The sequence below is a fragment of the Saccopteryx bilineata genome, chromosome 5 (genome assembly GCF_036850765.1).
Source record: "Saccopteryx bilineata isolate mSacBil1 chromosome 5, mSacBil1_pri_phased_curated, whole genome shotgun sequence".
NCBI classification, from domain to species: Eukaryota; Metazoa; Chordata; class Mammalia; order Chiroptera; family Emballonuridae; genus Saccopteryx; species Saccopteryx bilineata.
The window spans coordinates 108241621-108257814 of NC_089494.1; the positions used below are offsets into that span (position 1 = coordinate 108241621).

At 42.9% G+C, this 16194-nt stretch overlaps 2 protein-coding genes and 1 long non-coding RNA gene across 3 annotated transcripts in view; 1 reads left to right on the forward strand and 2 right to left on the reverse strand.

The window, feature by feature from the left end:
- The window catches only part of LYPD1 (LY6/PLAUR domain containing 1), a 39155-nt gene extending 33624 nt beyond the window's left edge, over positions 1-5531 (forward strand). The window contains exon 3 of the mRNA XM_066233494.1: positions 5296-5531. Within this exon, the coding sequence (XP_066089591.1) occupies positions 5296-5531 (236 nt within the window). The remainder of the gene's footprint in view (positions 1-5295) is intronic.
- Positions 4241-5297, reverse strand: LOC136306846 (uncharacterized). The gene is made up of 2 exons (XR_010725694.1): positions 5165-5297; positions 4241-5133 (listed from the first exon to the last, which is right to left on the reverse strand). It is a non-coding gene; the product is annotated as an uncharacterized lncRNA (long non-coding RNA).
- Positions 5532-5930: 399 nt separating the features above from the next.
- GPR39 (G protein-coupled receptor 39) overlaps positions 5931-16194 on the reverse strand; it is a 252325-nt gene continuing 242061 nt past the window's right edge. Inside the window, exon 2 of the mRNA XM_066233493.1 lies at positions 5931-6442. Within this exon, the coding sequence (XP_066089590.1) occupies positions 5931-6442 (512 nt within the window). The remainder of the gene's footprint in view (positions 6443-16194) is intronic.

The following is a 16194-nucleotide window of genomic DNA, read 5'->3' on the forward strand; positions in this document are numbered from 1 at the left end:
CTTCTTCATGAATCAGTTTCGAAAGGTTATGTTTCTAGGAATTTTTAATTATTATAGCTTATATAATTGTTGGTGTACAATAATTCATAATAATCTTTTATGACCCTTTGTATTTCTATTTCTGTGGCATCTATTGTAGATCTTTTTTTTCCATTTCTGATTTCATTTGAGTCTTCTTTTTTTTTTCTCAGTGAGCCTCATTAAAAATTTGTCAATTTTGTTTATATTTTTAAAGAACCAGCTCTTGGTTTCATTGATCTTCTCTATGATCCTTTTAGTTTCTATTTCATTTATTCCTAATTTGATATTTATTTTCCTCCTTCTCCTAACTTTGGACTTCATTTATTCTTCTTTTTATAGTACTCTGAGGTATAATGTCAAGTTGTTATTTGAGATTTTTGTTTCTTTTCTCACTATGAGCTTCCCTCTTAGAACTGCTTTTGCTGTGTCCCTTACATTATGGTATCTTGTCTCACTTTCATTTGTCTCAAGGTATTTTTTATTATTTTTCTTTTGTTTGTTGATCTATTAGTTGTTCAGCAGCATGCTAATTCCTACCTATTTGAGAATTTTTCAGTTTTCTTCTTGTAACTGGTTTCTAGTGTTGTACCATTTGGTCAGAAAACATGCTTGATATGATTTCAATCTTCTTACATTTAAGATTCATTTTGTGTCCTAACATATGATCTATCGTGGAGAATGTTGCATGTGCACTTGAGAAAAATGTATATTCTGTTGCTTTTGGATGGAATGTTTGTATCTGTTAAGTCCATCTTTTCTAATGTGTCTTTTAAGGTCAATGTTTCCTTATTGATTTTCTGTCTGGATGATCTATCCATTGATGTAAGTGGTATATTAAAGTCCCATACTATTATTGTATTGCTATTTCATTCTTTTGCTCTGTTAATATTTGCTTTATATTTTTAACTGCTCTTACGTTGGGTGCATAAATATTTGCAAATGTTTTATTCTCTTGTTGGATTGACCTTTTATCATTATCTAATAATACATAATCTTTGTCTCTTTTACAGTCTTTGTTTTAAAGTTCATTTTGTCTGACCTAAGTATAGCTACCTCAGCTTTTTTCCCCATGGAATATATTTTCCCAGCCTTTCACAATCTGTGTGTGTCTTTATAACTGAAATGTGCCTCTTGTAGAGAGCATATGGATGGGTTTTGGTTTTGTTTCTTAAATCCATTTAGCCATTCTGTCTTTTAATTGGACAATTTAGTCCATTTACATTTAAAGTAATTATTGATAGGTATGTACTTATTACCATTTTGTTGTTTTCTGTCTATTTTTTAGTTCCTCTGGCCCTTTTTTACTTTCTTGTTCTCTTCATTTGTGGCTTGATGCCTTTCTTTAGTGGTATGCTTAAATTACTTTCTCATTATCTCATAGGTTTTTGCTTTGTGGTTAACATGGGATTTACATATAACAACTAATATTTATAACAGTATTTTTAAGTTGAGTACAAATTAAGTTTGAAAACATCCTAAACTGTATATTTTGTTTTTCTTTTTACATTTTTCATCTGTTTTATCTTGTGTATACCTTAACTAATTATTTGTTATTTTTACTACAACTGTCTTTTAACCTTCATACTCCTTTTGCTCTTTAAGGAATTAACCCACTAACCTTACTATATATTTTCCTTTAGTAATGAGATCTCATTACTTTTCATGGTTTCTTATTACTAATTAGCTTAAAGAAATTCCTTTAACATTTCTTATAATTTTAGTTTAGTGGTGGTGAACTCCTTTAGCTTTTAGTTGTCCAGGAAACTCATTTAAAAATGTTTATTACTCTTACAGTTCTGAATAACAACTTTGCCAGGTATGGTCTTCTTGATTGGAGGGGGTTGCCTTCTTTTAGCACTGTGAAGCCATTTTCTTCTGGCCTGAAAAGTTTCTGCTGAAAAATATGATAATCAAATGGGGGTTCCCTTGTATGTAACAAGTTTTTCTCTTTCTGCTTTTCAGCATCTCTCCTCGTCTTTAACTTTTGATATTTTAATTGTAATGTGTCTTGGTATGTGTCTCTTTGGGGTCTTCTTATTTGGAACTCTCTTGTTTTTCTGGATCTCTGTGTCTGTTTCCTTCCGAGGTTAGGGAAGTTTTCAGTCAGTACTTGTTTAAATAAATTTTCTGCATTTTCCTCCCTTTCTTCTCTTTTGGAATTTTTATAATGTGAATGTTAGTCTGCTTGATGTTGTCCTTCAAGCTGTCTTACATTTTTTCATTCTTTTTCCTTTTGACTGCTCTGATTGGCTGAGTCCCACTGCTCTATCTTCAAGCTGACTGACCCTACTGCTTTATCTAGTCTGCTGTTTAACCCTCTAGTGTATTTTTCAGTTCAGTCATTCTGTTCATCACTACTGTGACTTCTCTTTAGTACTTTATTTTTCTATCTCTTTGTTGAAATTCTCACTGTGTTCATCCATTCATCCCTAGTTCAGTGAGCCTTTTTAGAACCATTATTTTGAACTCTTTATCAGGTAAATTATTTCTCTTAGTCTCATTACAGGTATTTTTTCTGAAATTTTATCTTGTTTTGTTTGGAGTATATTCCTTTCTTACTTCATTTTGCTTGACTCTCTGTGTTAGTTTCTAGGAATTAGATGAAACAGCCATCTCTCCCATTCTTGAAGGGTTGGCCTTGTGTAGATGAACTTTATTGTTCAAACCTGCCCTAGCTCTTGGTTTCTCTCAAACCTTTGTGATGGCCCATGCCACTTATTTTATTTTTTATAAAGGATGCAAACAGGATTTCTGAACACTTCTTACATCAGATTACAGTGTTTCTTTCTAATTATTAAAAATTTCCTGATTTTAAAGAGAGAGGAAGGAAGAGACACACACACACCCCGGAACATCAATCTGTTCTTATGTGTGCCCTGATCCAGGATCAGATGGCAACTCTGTGCTTTAGGATGATGCTCTAGCCAACCAAGCTTTCTGGCCAGGTCACCTATTTTACTTTCAGTAGCTCTCAGTAGTTTAGAATGTGCCACAACCAGTCAGTATCTCAAAGGGGAGGAGCTCAGTCAGCTTCTACATTCAGGCTTATTGAAAGCCAGACCCTCAAGTAGCTTTCAAAGAACGCAAATTAAATATAGTCCTGTGGTACCACAAGTATTAAGCCCTGGTGGCCACCAGAGCCAGGCAATCTGGAGGTGTCCCTTGGGTGGCACTTGCAAAAATCAGGGTTCCCCTCATGCATTATATAATTAACCTACCTCATTACTGATACTTAGCCCTGCAAAGTTAGGCTTAAAAAGAAATCCTCAGCCATATTACTAAGTAAAAATGCAAATTATAGAATAGCATGTAGGATGTGGTGCTGTCAACAAAATTGTGCATGCGCGCGCGCACACACACACACACACACACAGAGTTTCTCCATGGGCACACTTGTAAATATCTAGAAACAGGCCTGGAAGGAGGCACCCAAAATTGATATGAGTGTTTACCTCTGAGGAGAACCTAGCATTAGAAGGGGTGGTCAAGGGGCATTTCCACTTTATCCGAATGTCTGAATTTTTCTACAATGAAAAAAATATATTCAGTAAACTTTTTTGAATTTTTAACATTCATTTAAAGGTAAAAGTTTACAGAAGCAGAACTGGCAAATGATAGTGATTTTAATATTTAAGAATAAGAAGATGGCAAAACTTAATTTCCTAAAATTGGCAATGGATAGGAAATGTAGAAATGGGCAAAGCCTTTTACAGTATGTAACACGTTCCTTAGAAATTAAAGAGTGTCTCCTCTCTCCCCTCACATATATCCTCTGTCCTTGGGCATTGTCTTATCAGGCAGCTGATTCCAGAATTTTCTAATAGTGTTAGAAAAGTCAATTTACAAAGTTGCATGTTTTAATGTAAATCTAAGGTATTTCTTTATCTCCTTCTTGAAAGTTTTAGGCAGTTTAAGTCTTTAACTGTATCTCTCCAGCATCCAAAGCAGCCATTGTCAAGGGGTAAAAGGGAGCCTCACACCAAAGCACACCTGCAGACATACCTGCAGGGAGTCAGGGGGAAAGGTGCCCTGGTTGCTATTGGCATGTACGCCTCGGCGGTGCAGGGCAGCACTGCTACCACATAGTATTTGACCCAAAATAACAATTCTGTCAGTTATATCTCAACAAAAGAATCATTGCTGCAAAATAACCACACACACACACACACAAGCTATCTTCAGAGTAAAGCCACCCCTCCAAAAAAAAAACCAAAACAAAAACATTTTTATATTTTATTGACTAGTTGCTTTGCTATACAGTAATATAGACTTAATGGCATGGAGCCAGAATACTAGGTTCAAATTCCAGCAGCTCTACTTTTTAGTAGTGTGACTCTGGGCAAGTTAACTAAACCTCTCTTACCTTGGGGATCTCATCTGTAAAACAGGAATGATCATGGGGCTTCCCTGGTGGGCAGTGAGTGATCAAAGACACTATATCTCTCCAAATGGTACCTGGCATAGCTATTATTTGAACTGAGTAAACTTCCAGCTTTAAGAATTCATCTGATTATCTAGAACACCCCAATTTGATGGTCATGACACAGTTTGGACATGACACATGTATTCCTTAAGATGGACCCTCCATTCTTTCCAGGAGGCTCCCTTATGTGCCTGCATGGTGCATGTTAAGTGCTAGCTGGGTGACGCTGACTGGGCAGATGACCATATGTTCTAAGGGCAAAGCGCTGCCCTGAGCATAAGGCTGCTTTGCACACAAGGTCAGCCAGGCCACCTCTGGGTTACATGAGCGTAACCCAGTGGATCCCCTCAAACTTGGGAAAACTCAGGGCCCCTTCAGTAGGGAACTGATTTATTCCCATTGGGATTTGGTCTTTATTCAGAAAATTCCATGATTTAATAACTACGTAGTTGAGAACCATCTCTGGTCACTTATAAACTAATAGAGAGGAGATCTAGATACACAACTTGTGGTCCTCTTTGGCATGAAATATTTGAACCGAAAAAAAAAAAAAGTAAAAACCCCTATATTTAGTACTAAGAGTGGACTTTGGTTCTGATAGCTAATTATTCACCGGCATTGCATCTCATAACTTTTGGGGCAATTCTGTCAAAAGTGGTTAAATAATGACTAACTTCTTTACCATATCCCTCATGTGTTTTGGGGGGCTCAGGAAGCGACCAAAAGCACCTCCCTGGCCCCGCCAAGTTAGTGGGATGTGAGAGGAGGAGGAGGACACACTGGGACTGGGCTCAGAGGGCTGCCCCTGGGCCAGTGCACATTAACCCAGCTCCTTCGGGTCTGTGTTGCAGGGATCATGTACCGCAAGTCGTGTGCCTCGTCCGCAGCCTGCCTCATCGCCTCGGCCGGGTACCAGTCCTTCTGCTCCCCGGGGAAACTCAACTCTGTGTGCATCAGCTGCTGTAACACCCCTCTGTGCAACGGGCCCCGGCCCAAGAAACGGAGCAGCTCAGCCTCAGCCCTCCAGCCAGGGCTCCCCACCACCATCCTGCTCCTCAAGTTAGCCCTCTTCTTGGCACACTGCTGAACCAGGTGCCAGCCCCTCCTGCATTGCTCTTCTGACCCTTGCTCCTCGCCCCCGCGCCACGAGACCTTCCGGGTGTCCTTTGATTCTGGGTAGGGAGTCTGTTCCCTTTTAGTTCCTTTGCAAATAATGAAAGAGCTCAGTGTAAAACATTTTCATAAGCTCTGAAGAAATGCAGTCTGCCTCAGTTTTCAGTGCGTACTTAAAAGAAGAGAGGGGATAGAGTCAGCGTTCCCGTCTGTAACCAGAGTCTGGGTGGCAGGCAGCCCTTCGAAGACACTTAAGTGGACATCTGCCTTTCCCAAGGACCCAGGATACCACGCCTTTCCCTGATGGGGGAGCAGGTTATTTTGTCCTGCTGTGGGAGGGTAATGTTTTCATCAGGGGACGGTTGGTTGACATTCACACTTCATGCTCCTGAAAACCATCTTCTACTGCAGAATTGACTGGTTTCATCTCCGACTTGGGCTCTGGTGACTCGGAACTCAATTGGGTCTTTGACTCCCGCCGGGCTTCTGCCTCGCTCTGGAAAGTGCTTAAGAAAACCTTGTTAGTTCTCCTGACCGAGGAATCGCGCCTGGAAGCAATGAAGATGAGCGGGCGGCGCGCGGAGCGGGCGCTGCCCGCGGAGGACTCGGCCAGGGTGCGCTGGCGCCTCTCGTGGTTGGCGTGCCTCAGGGTCAGGCGGCAGCGGAGCACCTGCCAGAACACCGCGCGGAACTGCCGCGAGGACACGTTGTACAGGAGCGGGTTGATGACTGAGCTCAGGTAGAAGAAGGTGTCCGAGAAAGGCAGAAGGAGCATGTACGCCTGGAAGTAGGACCTCGTCCAGTCGTGCTTGGGTCTGGCGGCGGCCATGATCCTCCGAACCTGGTTGGGCATCCAGCAGATGGCCAACGTCAAAACGATCAGCCCTGAGCAGGCAAGATGGGGGGGGGGGGAGAGAGAGAGAGAGAGAGAGAGAGAGAGAGAGAAATACAGCATGAGAACAACAAAAACCGTTACATACTTAGCCCCTCAGTTCTCTGCTTACTAGCCAGGAAATGGCACCAATTTTTCAATGTTGTGTTTGACAGCTTCTTTTGCCACTAGTGGAAAAAAAAAATTAACACTGTTTCAGAGCTAGGGGAGTGACTATGTTAAAGACCATTAAATGCTTTCCAAAGTTTATTTATGCCTGTTCCTTTTAAACATGTTTTCATTGTCTGTGTATCCAGAAAGCATTTTATGTAGCCCATTAATCTAGTTATGTCTTTGGTTGTTTTGTTTGTTTGTTTGTTTTAAATAGATGTATATACAGTATAGCCATATCAGATGAGACATTTGCATTTAAAGAATGTCTGCATAAGGAAGACCTGATGATATTTTCAAGACAAATGGAAGTGATAACAAAGAAGCATATTTAGTGACATCAATCTTACTTTCTAGGGAAGCAAAATCAGGACTAGCCTGTTACAGAGAACTTTTTTTGGCATATATGTATTTACTTGGTGTGCACACCTATAATTATAACACATCTGCAACAGTGCTGCTGTTTCTGTTCAAATGTTTTTAAATAAGACAATTATCCAAACACAGTGGGAAAATATGAAGTTTCCTTCCAGTGCAGCCAGTAACATGCTCTTTGCCCTGTGTCACTGAGCTGCCTGGTCAACAGCCAGGAACGATCAGACTCTAGCGAGCTAGGACTCAGGAGCCCTGTCCACAGAGTCGAAGCTGCCTGCAAGGATATGTGTTTGCATGCCTGCATATCTGCATTCTAACTTACAGTCATTGCTATTTTTATGACCTCTGACAGAAGGATTCTATTAGGCCACAGACAACTGATATCACAAGTTCATAAGCATTTATTCTGCAGTGACTCTCCTTCCCTCCCCACACACAAAACAACCAAGAGACATCAGATCAGAAATCAGCAGTACATTTGCTCTTTTCTCTCGAGGAAGGGGGTGGGGGTTGGGCAAGAGACCAGAATGTAAGTGAGCAGAGCTGAACAACATAAAGGCATGTTTTTGGATTTCCAGAAATGGTTCATGCCTCTCCTAAGTTTGAATAATAAGGAAAATTGACATTTTCAAACACTCTGATTTTCCAGGAAACCACAGGGAAGCTATCATTGGCAGTGGTCCCTTCCTGCTTCTGATTCATGGAAGAGAGTTCATTAATAAATGCTCCAGGAAAAACAGCCATGTTTACACATCCATGGTCAGTCCTCCTGCATGCACCCGCCTGAGCATCCCTTGCCTGGCAGTGGGGTGGCCTTAGATGTGTTCCCTGCACTGAACTAACCCAGCTCCCCCAAAACAAACCCTGGACAAACCGCAGCTGTCAGCAAAGAGGGCACCCTAGAAACTGCTCCCATTTCTGAGGGTTTCACCTTTCAAACCTCAGCCCAAGCTTGACATAAATCCAATTTGCTTATTTCTTTCCTTTGAATTTGTTACCCTGAGAACACTCAGTAAATCTAAAAATAAAAGTTACATATTGATATGATGAGAAGGCAAAAAAGATCTGCTTAAGAGTATATTCTGAGTCACCCAGTTACAGTTGCTGAATGGGAACACAAATGAACAGTTCTCTGACTTAACAAAAAAAGACTTTCAGGCCCTGGCTAGTTGGCTCAGTGGTAGAGCATTGGCCCAGTGTGTAGATGTCCTGGGTTCAATTCCTAGTGAGGGCACACAGGAGAAGTGCCCATCTGCTTCCCCACCCCTCCCCCTCTTCTCTTTCTTTCAGTCTGCCCCTCCCTCCCTCCCTCCCTCCTGAAGCCATGGCTAGATTGCAGCGAGTTGGCCCCTGGTGCTGAGGATGGCTCCATGGCCTCTGTCTCAGGTGCTAAGAAGAACTCAGTTGTGAAGCAATGCCCCAGATGGGCAGAGCATCACCCCCTAGTGGCCTTGCTGGGTGGGTCCTGGTCTGAGCACATGGAGGAGTCTGGCTCTGCCTCCTCCCCTCCTCTCACTGAATTAAAAAAAAAAAAAAAAGACTTTCTTTCTGAGGAAATTGGAGACCTTTCCCAGCTGCACGGGTGTATGTTCTTAAGTCATCCCTCCTGTCTGTATCCCACACAGGCTCGACTGCACGGTCTGCCTCCTTAGCTGAGAAGGAGCTAGGAAGCTCACCATACTTTGGGAAGCTATGGCTTCACAAAGTTTTAATTTTTTTTCTCTTCTCTGCCACTAAATTTCAAAGAACAAGTACAACCATCTTCACCTGAGGCCTTATGTCCTGCCGTGGTCGGCAAACCACGTATCGCGAGCCACATGCAGCTCTTTGGCCAGCTCAGGAGTACCCTAATTAAATTAATAACAATGTACCTACCCATATAGTTTAAGTTTAAAAAACTTGGCTCTCAAAAGGAATTTCAGTCGTTGTACTGTTGCTATTTGGCTCTGTTGACTAATGAGTTTGCCGACCATGGTTCGAGTATGGAAATTGAACACAGGGTTTAGATATGTGCTACATTGTAGGAGGCTATACTCTGGGCTGTGAGTATCTGAAAGGTGAGAAGAACCATTTTCACTTTTCATGGCTTGAACACAGCACAGCTTATAAAGACAGCAAAATAAAGACAGTGAGAAAGGAAGGCCCGGGATGCGGGGAAGTGGAGAGAAACTATAAAAGTATTCTTCCGTCCTATCTCTGCTCCTGATTCATTGAGCTCTTATTTGCATGACCCTTACACTTCTGTCACCCTCACCCCCTTTGCCTGCCATGTCCTTGATTGAGTATCCCATCAAAAGAAGCTGAGGTCAGTAAAAACAAGACCCCAGCATCCCAGTATGGAGCAAAGGACGGGGCAATGAAAAGCTGTGCCCTGGCTTGTAGTTTTAGCCAGGATAGAATTCTTGCTCTGAAATTGAAATGAGCTAAAGTAGGTGGTGAGGAGCAACTTCATCTGAACAAGTAGCAGAACATAGGGAACCAGGCCTGAGATTCTTCCATGATGAAAAAAAGAGGGAACATCTCAGCTTCTGGGTGTAGAAGTAGGTATTTATGACATCAAATAAAAACATGGAGAGCAAGAGAGATAAGGAACAGAATTAGAAATGGACCAGGATTAAAGATTAGGCATCGACAGGTCTTGAGACATAACCAAGAATAATGCCAAATATTTATTGAGTTTTTCCCATGTCAGGTTCTGCACTAAGGATCCTCTGCTCATTTCCTATGCGTTTTCCACTCTGATAATAACCTGGTAAGATCAAAGTGTTATTGTCTTCGTTGTACAGGTGAAGTTGAGTCCAGAGGAGGTTAGCTGCCCACATGCTATATTTATAATATATGCTTTCCAAACTTCAAAATCCAAAATATGCTCTTTTTTCTCAAAGACACTGTCTGTTTCTTACATTTTCAGTTTGAAAATACAGAAAACAAGAAAATAAACATGAGCTGGAATCCCACTATGTAAAGTGGCACTGTCCACTAGGAATATAACGTAAACCACACGTAATTTTAAAATTTCAAGTGACCACATTCAAAAAGTAAACAGAGACAGGGAAGTCCATTTTAACAACAGGTTCTTAAATTCAATATCCCCCAAATATTATCACTTCACATGCACTTTCAACACATAATCAGCCTAATGTTATTTGTGAAATGTTTTGTGTGTTATTTTCATACTAGGTCTTAGAAACCCAGTGTGGCTTTTACGCTTTATAGTGCATTTCAGTTGGGCCAACCACAGGTGGCTAGTGGCTACAGCACAGGTTCAAGTACTCCTTCCCAGCCCCTCCTCAGAATAGCAGGGCTCCCTATTCCCTCCTAGTCCCATAGTCCCAGCTGCCCCCTTCCCAGCCTCATTCCCAGAGAGCCCTGTCAAACCAAGGAGACTCCACCTAGCCTGTTTATCATCCTCGGACTCTGACGATACAACCAAGGTTGATGCCTGGTCTTACTGCTGGGTATGAGCTCTCAGCCATGGTGTAGAACACATGTGTCCTGTCCTTTAACATTAAATCCTTCCCTATATCTAAAGCCTAATGAGTTCTGAAAGTAGAGTTCTATTATGCATTGTTCATTCTAAACCTTGCCTAGTCATTTTGGAATAACATAGATTGTGCTAAATACCTAGTCAGGCTGTTGGAATATGCTGCCCCTGCCTCAGCTAGAGGTAGGGAAATGGCTAGTGCTTTCCCTCCTGTGCCTTGAAAGATAATTTGTTCTAAGGAAAGGGAGCACTGGGCATATAGGTACAGCCAATAACTAATGAGAGGTGTGTGCCCGTGGGCAATGAGATAGAGGCCAGACTGCTGAGGGGAGGAAGTACCAAACCAGCATCCTTGTCATCTTATAAGGGCAGGTAATTGCTCACTTTTATATTTGAAAAAGAGAAAAAAAAAAGTTCATTGTTTTAGATGACACATTGTTGGAAATAAATATCACATACAAAGTGTTTTTATTCTGGCTGCTTGCAACTGGTTTAACTCTAGTCCCATGCCTTATTGATGCCTTAAAGAGCATATTAAAGATTTGACTAAATTTATATTTGGCTGCAATCAATTTGGACTTGTATATTATATTCGGAAAAAATCTATAACACTTTGGTCTGTGCAGCGTAATGTGCAGCACAGTTAAATAACTTCAGTGTGAACTTGAATGAAGATCAGTGAACTGAACCCAGTCGTGTAAAGCAGGTAAACAGTTTTAACTGAATTATTGACAGATCTGTATTGTACTCCAGACAGCTTTGCACTCGGAGTTAAAAAATACCTTTATACTTTATCTTTTTTCCACATTAAGTACTTCCATTTTTCCTCTTTGATAACTACACTAAAATGACAAGAGCCATTAGCCAACGACACAGATTCGTTCTGGGCAGAGAAGTTGCTTCAACCACAGCAGTAATGCAGATGTCCGGCAGCACCTCGCACCGAAGCCTGACGTTTCCGCAGCGTGCCAGTCAGCCTTCTGAGTTCAGTCTTCAGAAGTGCACTAAGCTATGCCGCCACCTGACTGTGGTCCATTTTATCCCCTCTAACTTTTCAAGTGAAGGGAGATATTTGTATGTACCCCAGAACCCCTCCCAGAGTCATCAGAGAGTGGGAAGCAGGGAGAGAGACCCGCCACAGAACTCCCTTGTCCTACAAATGTCAGAAATGAGACAAAGTGATTCACTGGGGAGCATACAGGCCAGGGTGGCAGAGTACCCTCTACTTCACTGTGCTTGCTCAGGACCCCAGAGTCCACCCACACTGACAAACAAGTTGATCATATATATATATAGTATTTTTCTGAAGTGAGAAGCGGGGAGGCAGAAAGACAGACTCCTATAGGTGCCCGATAGGGATCCACCCAACATGCCCACTAGGGGGCGATGTTCTGTCCATCTAGGGTGTTGCTCCATTGCAACTGGAGCCATTCTAGCACCTGAAGCAGAGGCCATGGAGCCATCCTCAGCACTCGGGTCATCTTTGCTCCAATGGAGCCTCGGCTGTGGGAGGGGAAGAGAGAGATAGAAAGGAGATGGGAAGGTTAGAGAAGCAGATGTGTGCTTCTCCTGTGTGCCCTGACCAAGAACTGAACTCAGGATGTCCACACACTGGGCTGATGCTCTACCACTGAGTCAACTGGCTAGGGCTACAAGTCGATCATATTTAAATGTAGTTTTGTTTTTCAGTTTTAGGCTCCAGTGCTGACCAGTCACAGTGTGGACCGCAGTGGGAGGCAGGGCCATCACAGAGTGCAGCAGAGTGAGCACGTCACCATAGACTGTCCGGACTCAGCTTTAGAACCAGGTCCCTCAGGAGCAGGCACGCAACAAGGCTCTGCGGCACACGTATGCCCCACCCCACCCTATTCTGAAGTCTGGTCAAAGGGAACTGAAGAATATCCAGAGAAAAAAAAATTATATTAGGTCATGACTTGATGACCAAGGTGACCAAACCTACGAGAACTCTATCCATCTGTCCATCCAACCACTCTTCCATCCATCTATCTGTCCATCCGTGTATATTACATAAGCACCTTCTAGAAAAGAATACTTAGTGCTAAGCAGAAAAAAATCTGGAAATTTGACCTTTCCCCAATCAAAGATATTTTGCATGATTTAAAGAAATCCCAAGGTTTGCTTTTCTATCTGGTGTTGGAGTCCCATTTAACCGGATCAGGAAAGCCATGGGGGTGCTGAGGAGGGTGTTGAGTATGCTTTAGGATTCCTGTGATTGGTATAGTTTCTCCATCCCCCCCCCAATTTAAGTTCTCTGGACTTTGTTCATTTACTCAACAAATGGTTCTTGACTGGCTGCAATCTATTATAGACCCTGTCCGAGGCACTAATGATACAAAGCGGAGGAGGATGAAGCAGCACAGCCTGGTGACTGTTTACCAAGGGTCATGAGAACAGTCTGGGCAGAGCACAGTGGCAGCAGTGAGAAGGGCTAGCTGCCCTTCACACAGGGTGGGACACTCAGAGAAATGAAAGGAGAGGAAGAGTTAGCCTGATAACAGCAGCCAGGCAGATACAGCAGGAGCACGGGGTGGAGCGATGCCATGATGACCTTCCTTCTGAGAGCTGCGAGGCTCAGTGTGACCAAGGCGAAGGGGCGGTTAGGGGCAGGAGGTGGGAAAGGAGGACAGTTAGAGCACACTCCATCGGGTTTTGGGGACAATAGATTACCCCACATATAGGAGGGTGAGGAACATCTGCTTGTCACTGATGTTTTACAGCAATTGCCAGTAGACAGGAAGCATGTGATTAGTTGAATAAGAAGCCATGAAGAGACAAATCCATCCAGAAAAAGGTTTTGGCACTTTCTTCTTCTTTTATTTTTATTTTGTATTTTTCTGAAGTGAGAAGTGGGGAGGCAGAGAGACAGACTCCCACATGTGCCCTACAAGGATCTACCCAGCATGCCCACCAGGGGGTGATGTTCTGCCCATCCGGGGCATTGCTCCTTTACAACCAGAGCCATTCTAGAGCCCAAGGCGGAGGCCATGGAACCATCCTCAGTGCCTGGGCCAACTTTGCTCCAATGGAGCCTTGGCTGTGGGAGGGGAAGAGAGAGATAGAGAGAAAGGAGAGGGGGAAGGGTGGAGAAGCAGATGGGTGCTTCTCCTGTGTGCCCTGGCCAGGAATTGAACCCAGGACTTCCACATGCTGGACTGATGCTCTACTGCTGAGCTAGCTGGCCAGGGAAGCACTTTCTTGATTTATATTTTTGTGTTTACCAGTCTGCTTCTGCCAGCCAGTTGAGACATTGCTCTCACTCACTGACTTTGTCCCACACAAGGACCCCAAATCAACACCGACCTTGGCCTGTCTCTAACCTCTAAGACAGTGATTCTTGAAGAGGGAGTCCTGAAACAGTAGCACCCGCCTCACCTAGAAACTTGTTAGAAAGGCACATGTCAGGCGCCAACTGAGAGTCTGGAGCTGTAGTCCTGCAGTCGGGAGTTAATAAACCTGCCGGTTGACTCTGACACTCCAATGTGAGAACCACTAGACCAATTAAGGCAGAGCCCAAATATGCAGGCATTTTGGGGGCCTGCACTCACTGTTCTGTGCTTGCTTTGAAGCATCACAGCGATGTCTGCAGTCTGAGTGGATGGTAACCAAGAGCCCCTCCCTCTAGCTCCTCTCCGCGATAGCCCCCCCCCCCACCAGTCCGTCTCAGTCCTAAGCACAGCCCCCATCCCCGCCCCAGTCCTACTGCCTAGCCTACCTTTCTTCTCTTCTTTGTCCCTCTGTTCTCTCCTCCCTTCTTCCTACTTCTTTCCTTGTCTCCCTCCATTTTGCCTTTCTTTATATGTTTCTCCAGCAGGTAAACCAATGGAATCTATCCTTTCTTCTCTTTCTGCTTTTCTTCCTCCTTCTCCCGTCCATCTTTTCCAAAGATCACCACCAATCAAACTGCCTTGCCTACATTGCCAGCAGACACCCTTTCCCTTCCCAGTATTTTCTTGGATGACTTTGAGAAGGTGACTCTTCGGCCATAGGCAAGTCCCTTCACAGCTAACAGGTGGATTCCTGGGACGTGGTCACCATTCATTGCTGAGTTTGCCAAAAGAGAGAAGAGGAGAGGCTTTGGAAGTAACTCAGGCAGGACGTAAGGGACACGGGTGTAGGCTGTGCCCTGAAAGCCGTCTCATTTCCCTGTGCCCTCTGGCTTGGCCGAATCTTGCCTGGACAGCTTGTGGTCACTTCGCCAGTGGCCCAACAGCTTAATGACCCTCATTTAAAATGATCTGACTCCTTGCCCTCTTTCCTGCTGAGAAATGTTCTGTAGGAGAAGATAGAGAGTTGTTGGGATTTAGTTTTCGGAGGACACAGGCCACAGCTTTAAAATGATGTAAAGGCCACAGATGGCTGCTCCTGTCCAGGAAGACAGATGCTCTGATATCCCATCCTTGCCCCAGCTATTTGATTAAAGTCCTAGAAAATGCCACTCTCCCCACTGTGGCCCCAACCACCACACGGAGGCCCAGATTCCAAATGGCCTGCCATTTGTCCAGGATTCCAGCCATCTCTCTGCTCTACAAGCTTCAGTATAAGAAACATTGTGAGTTACCACAATAACAGATATATATATTTCTAAAACAAGTCCTGTCGGGGGCTGTAGGATAGCCACTTGCACTAAAAGTAAGCAGCATTTAGGGTCACCATTGTTGTTTTGTTGTTTAGTGACTATTCCTTGATGTCTGCATGGTAAATGATTAACTGGAACCCATTAAATAAATATTTTTCTATGTGGCTATTAATTGTATGCACCTGTGTGGGGCTTTCTATGCTTCTTCCCTCAGAACACATGGCCCAGGGGTGGTTGGTGGTCATGAGGATCATGGCGCCTCCATACTTGCTGGGGAAGCCGTGGGTCACGTGATGGCTGGGCTACGCCTCTGTGGTATCAGTTCAGATCAGTGGTTCTCAAACTTTTTGAAGTTGGGGCACATTTAAAATCCTACAAATAATTGTAGGCGCACTATATACAAATTCCTGAAAAATATGTTATAATAATGAAGTCAAATATTAAAGAAAAAAATATAAAGTCCAAGCGTGCTTTTCTGGTAATTAAATGAAATAAATATGACAAAATTAAATTTATTCTGACATTAAAAAACATTTTTGTTACATTTTTTGAGTTATGCTTTTTAGAATTCATAAAAAAGGGGTTAAAAATAAAAAAATGAAAAAAGTTATCTTTATACACACACACACACACACACACACACATTCTTAGTAAGATTTAGTAAATTCAGCAGGTCCTGGCACCAATATGTTAAGTTTTTTCATTCTTGTGTTTATCAGAAACATGAGCCTGATGTGTCCTAGCAATTTCTTCAATGTTTGGGCATATATTTGAAAGGCAAACTCTCATTTTCTCATTAATACATTGAAGATTCCTCTCTTTTTACTCTTAATTGTGTTGAGGGCAGAAAAGCCCCACCATACATATCATCTTAACTTTACACCAAACAAAGGATAGAAGAAACTTGCCGAGGAACATGGGGGGTAGCGTAAACAATCCAGCACCACAGCTTAACAGCCTTTTGCAACCTAATCAGGCAAGTGAGGTGGGGGGTTGGGCAGACTGTCAGCTTACAGCCAATTCCCACACCTCTGTCCCCCAAAACTCTAAACTCCAAAAACCCTGTTGGTTTTCTGGTCCCTAACAGGCACATATTTCTTTGGAATACCATAGGGTGCACCTGGAAATCTTCTAGAGCA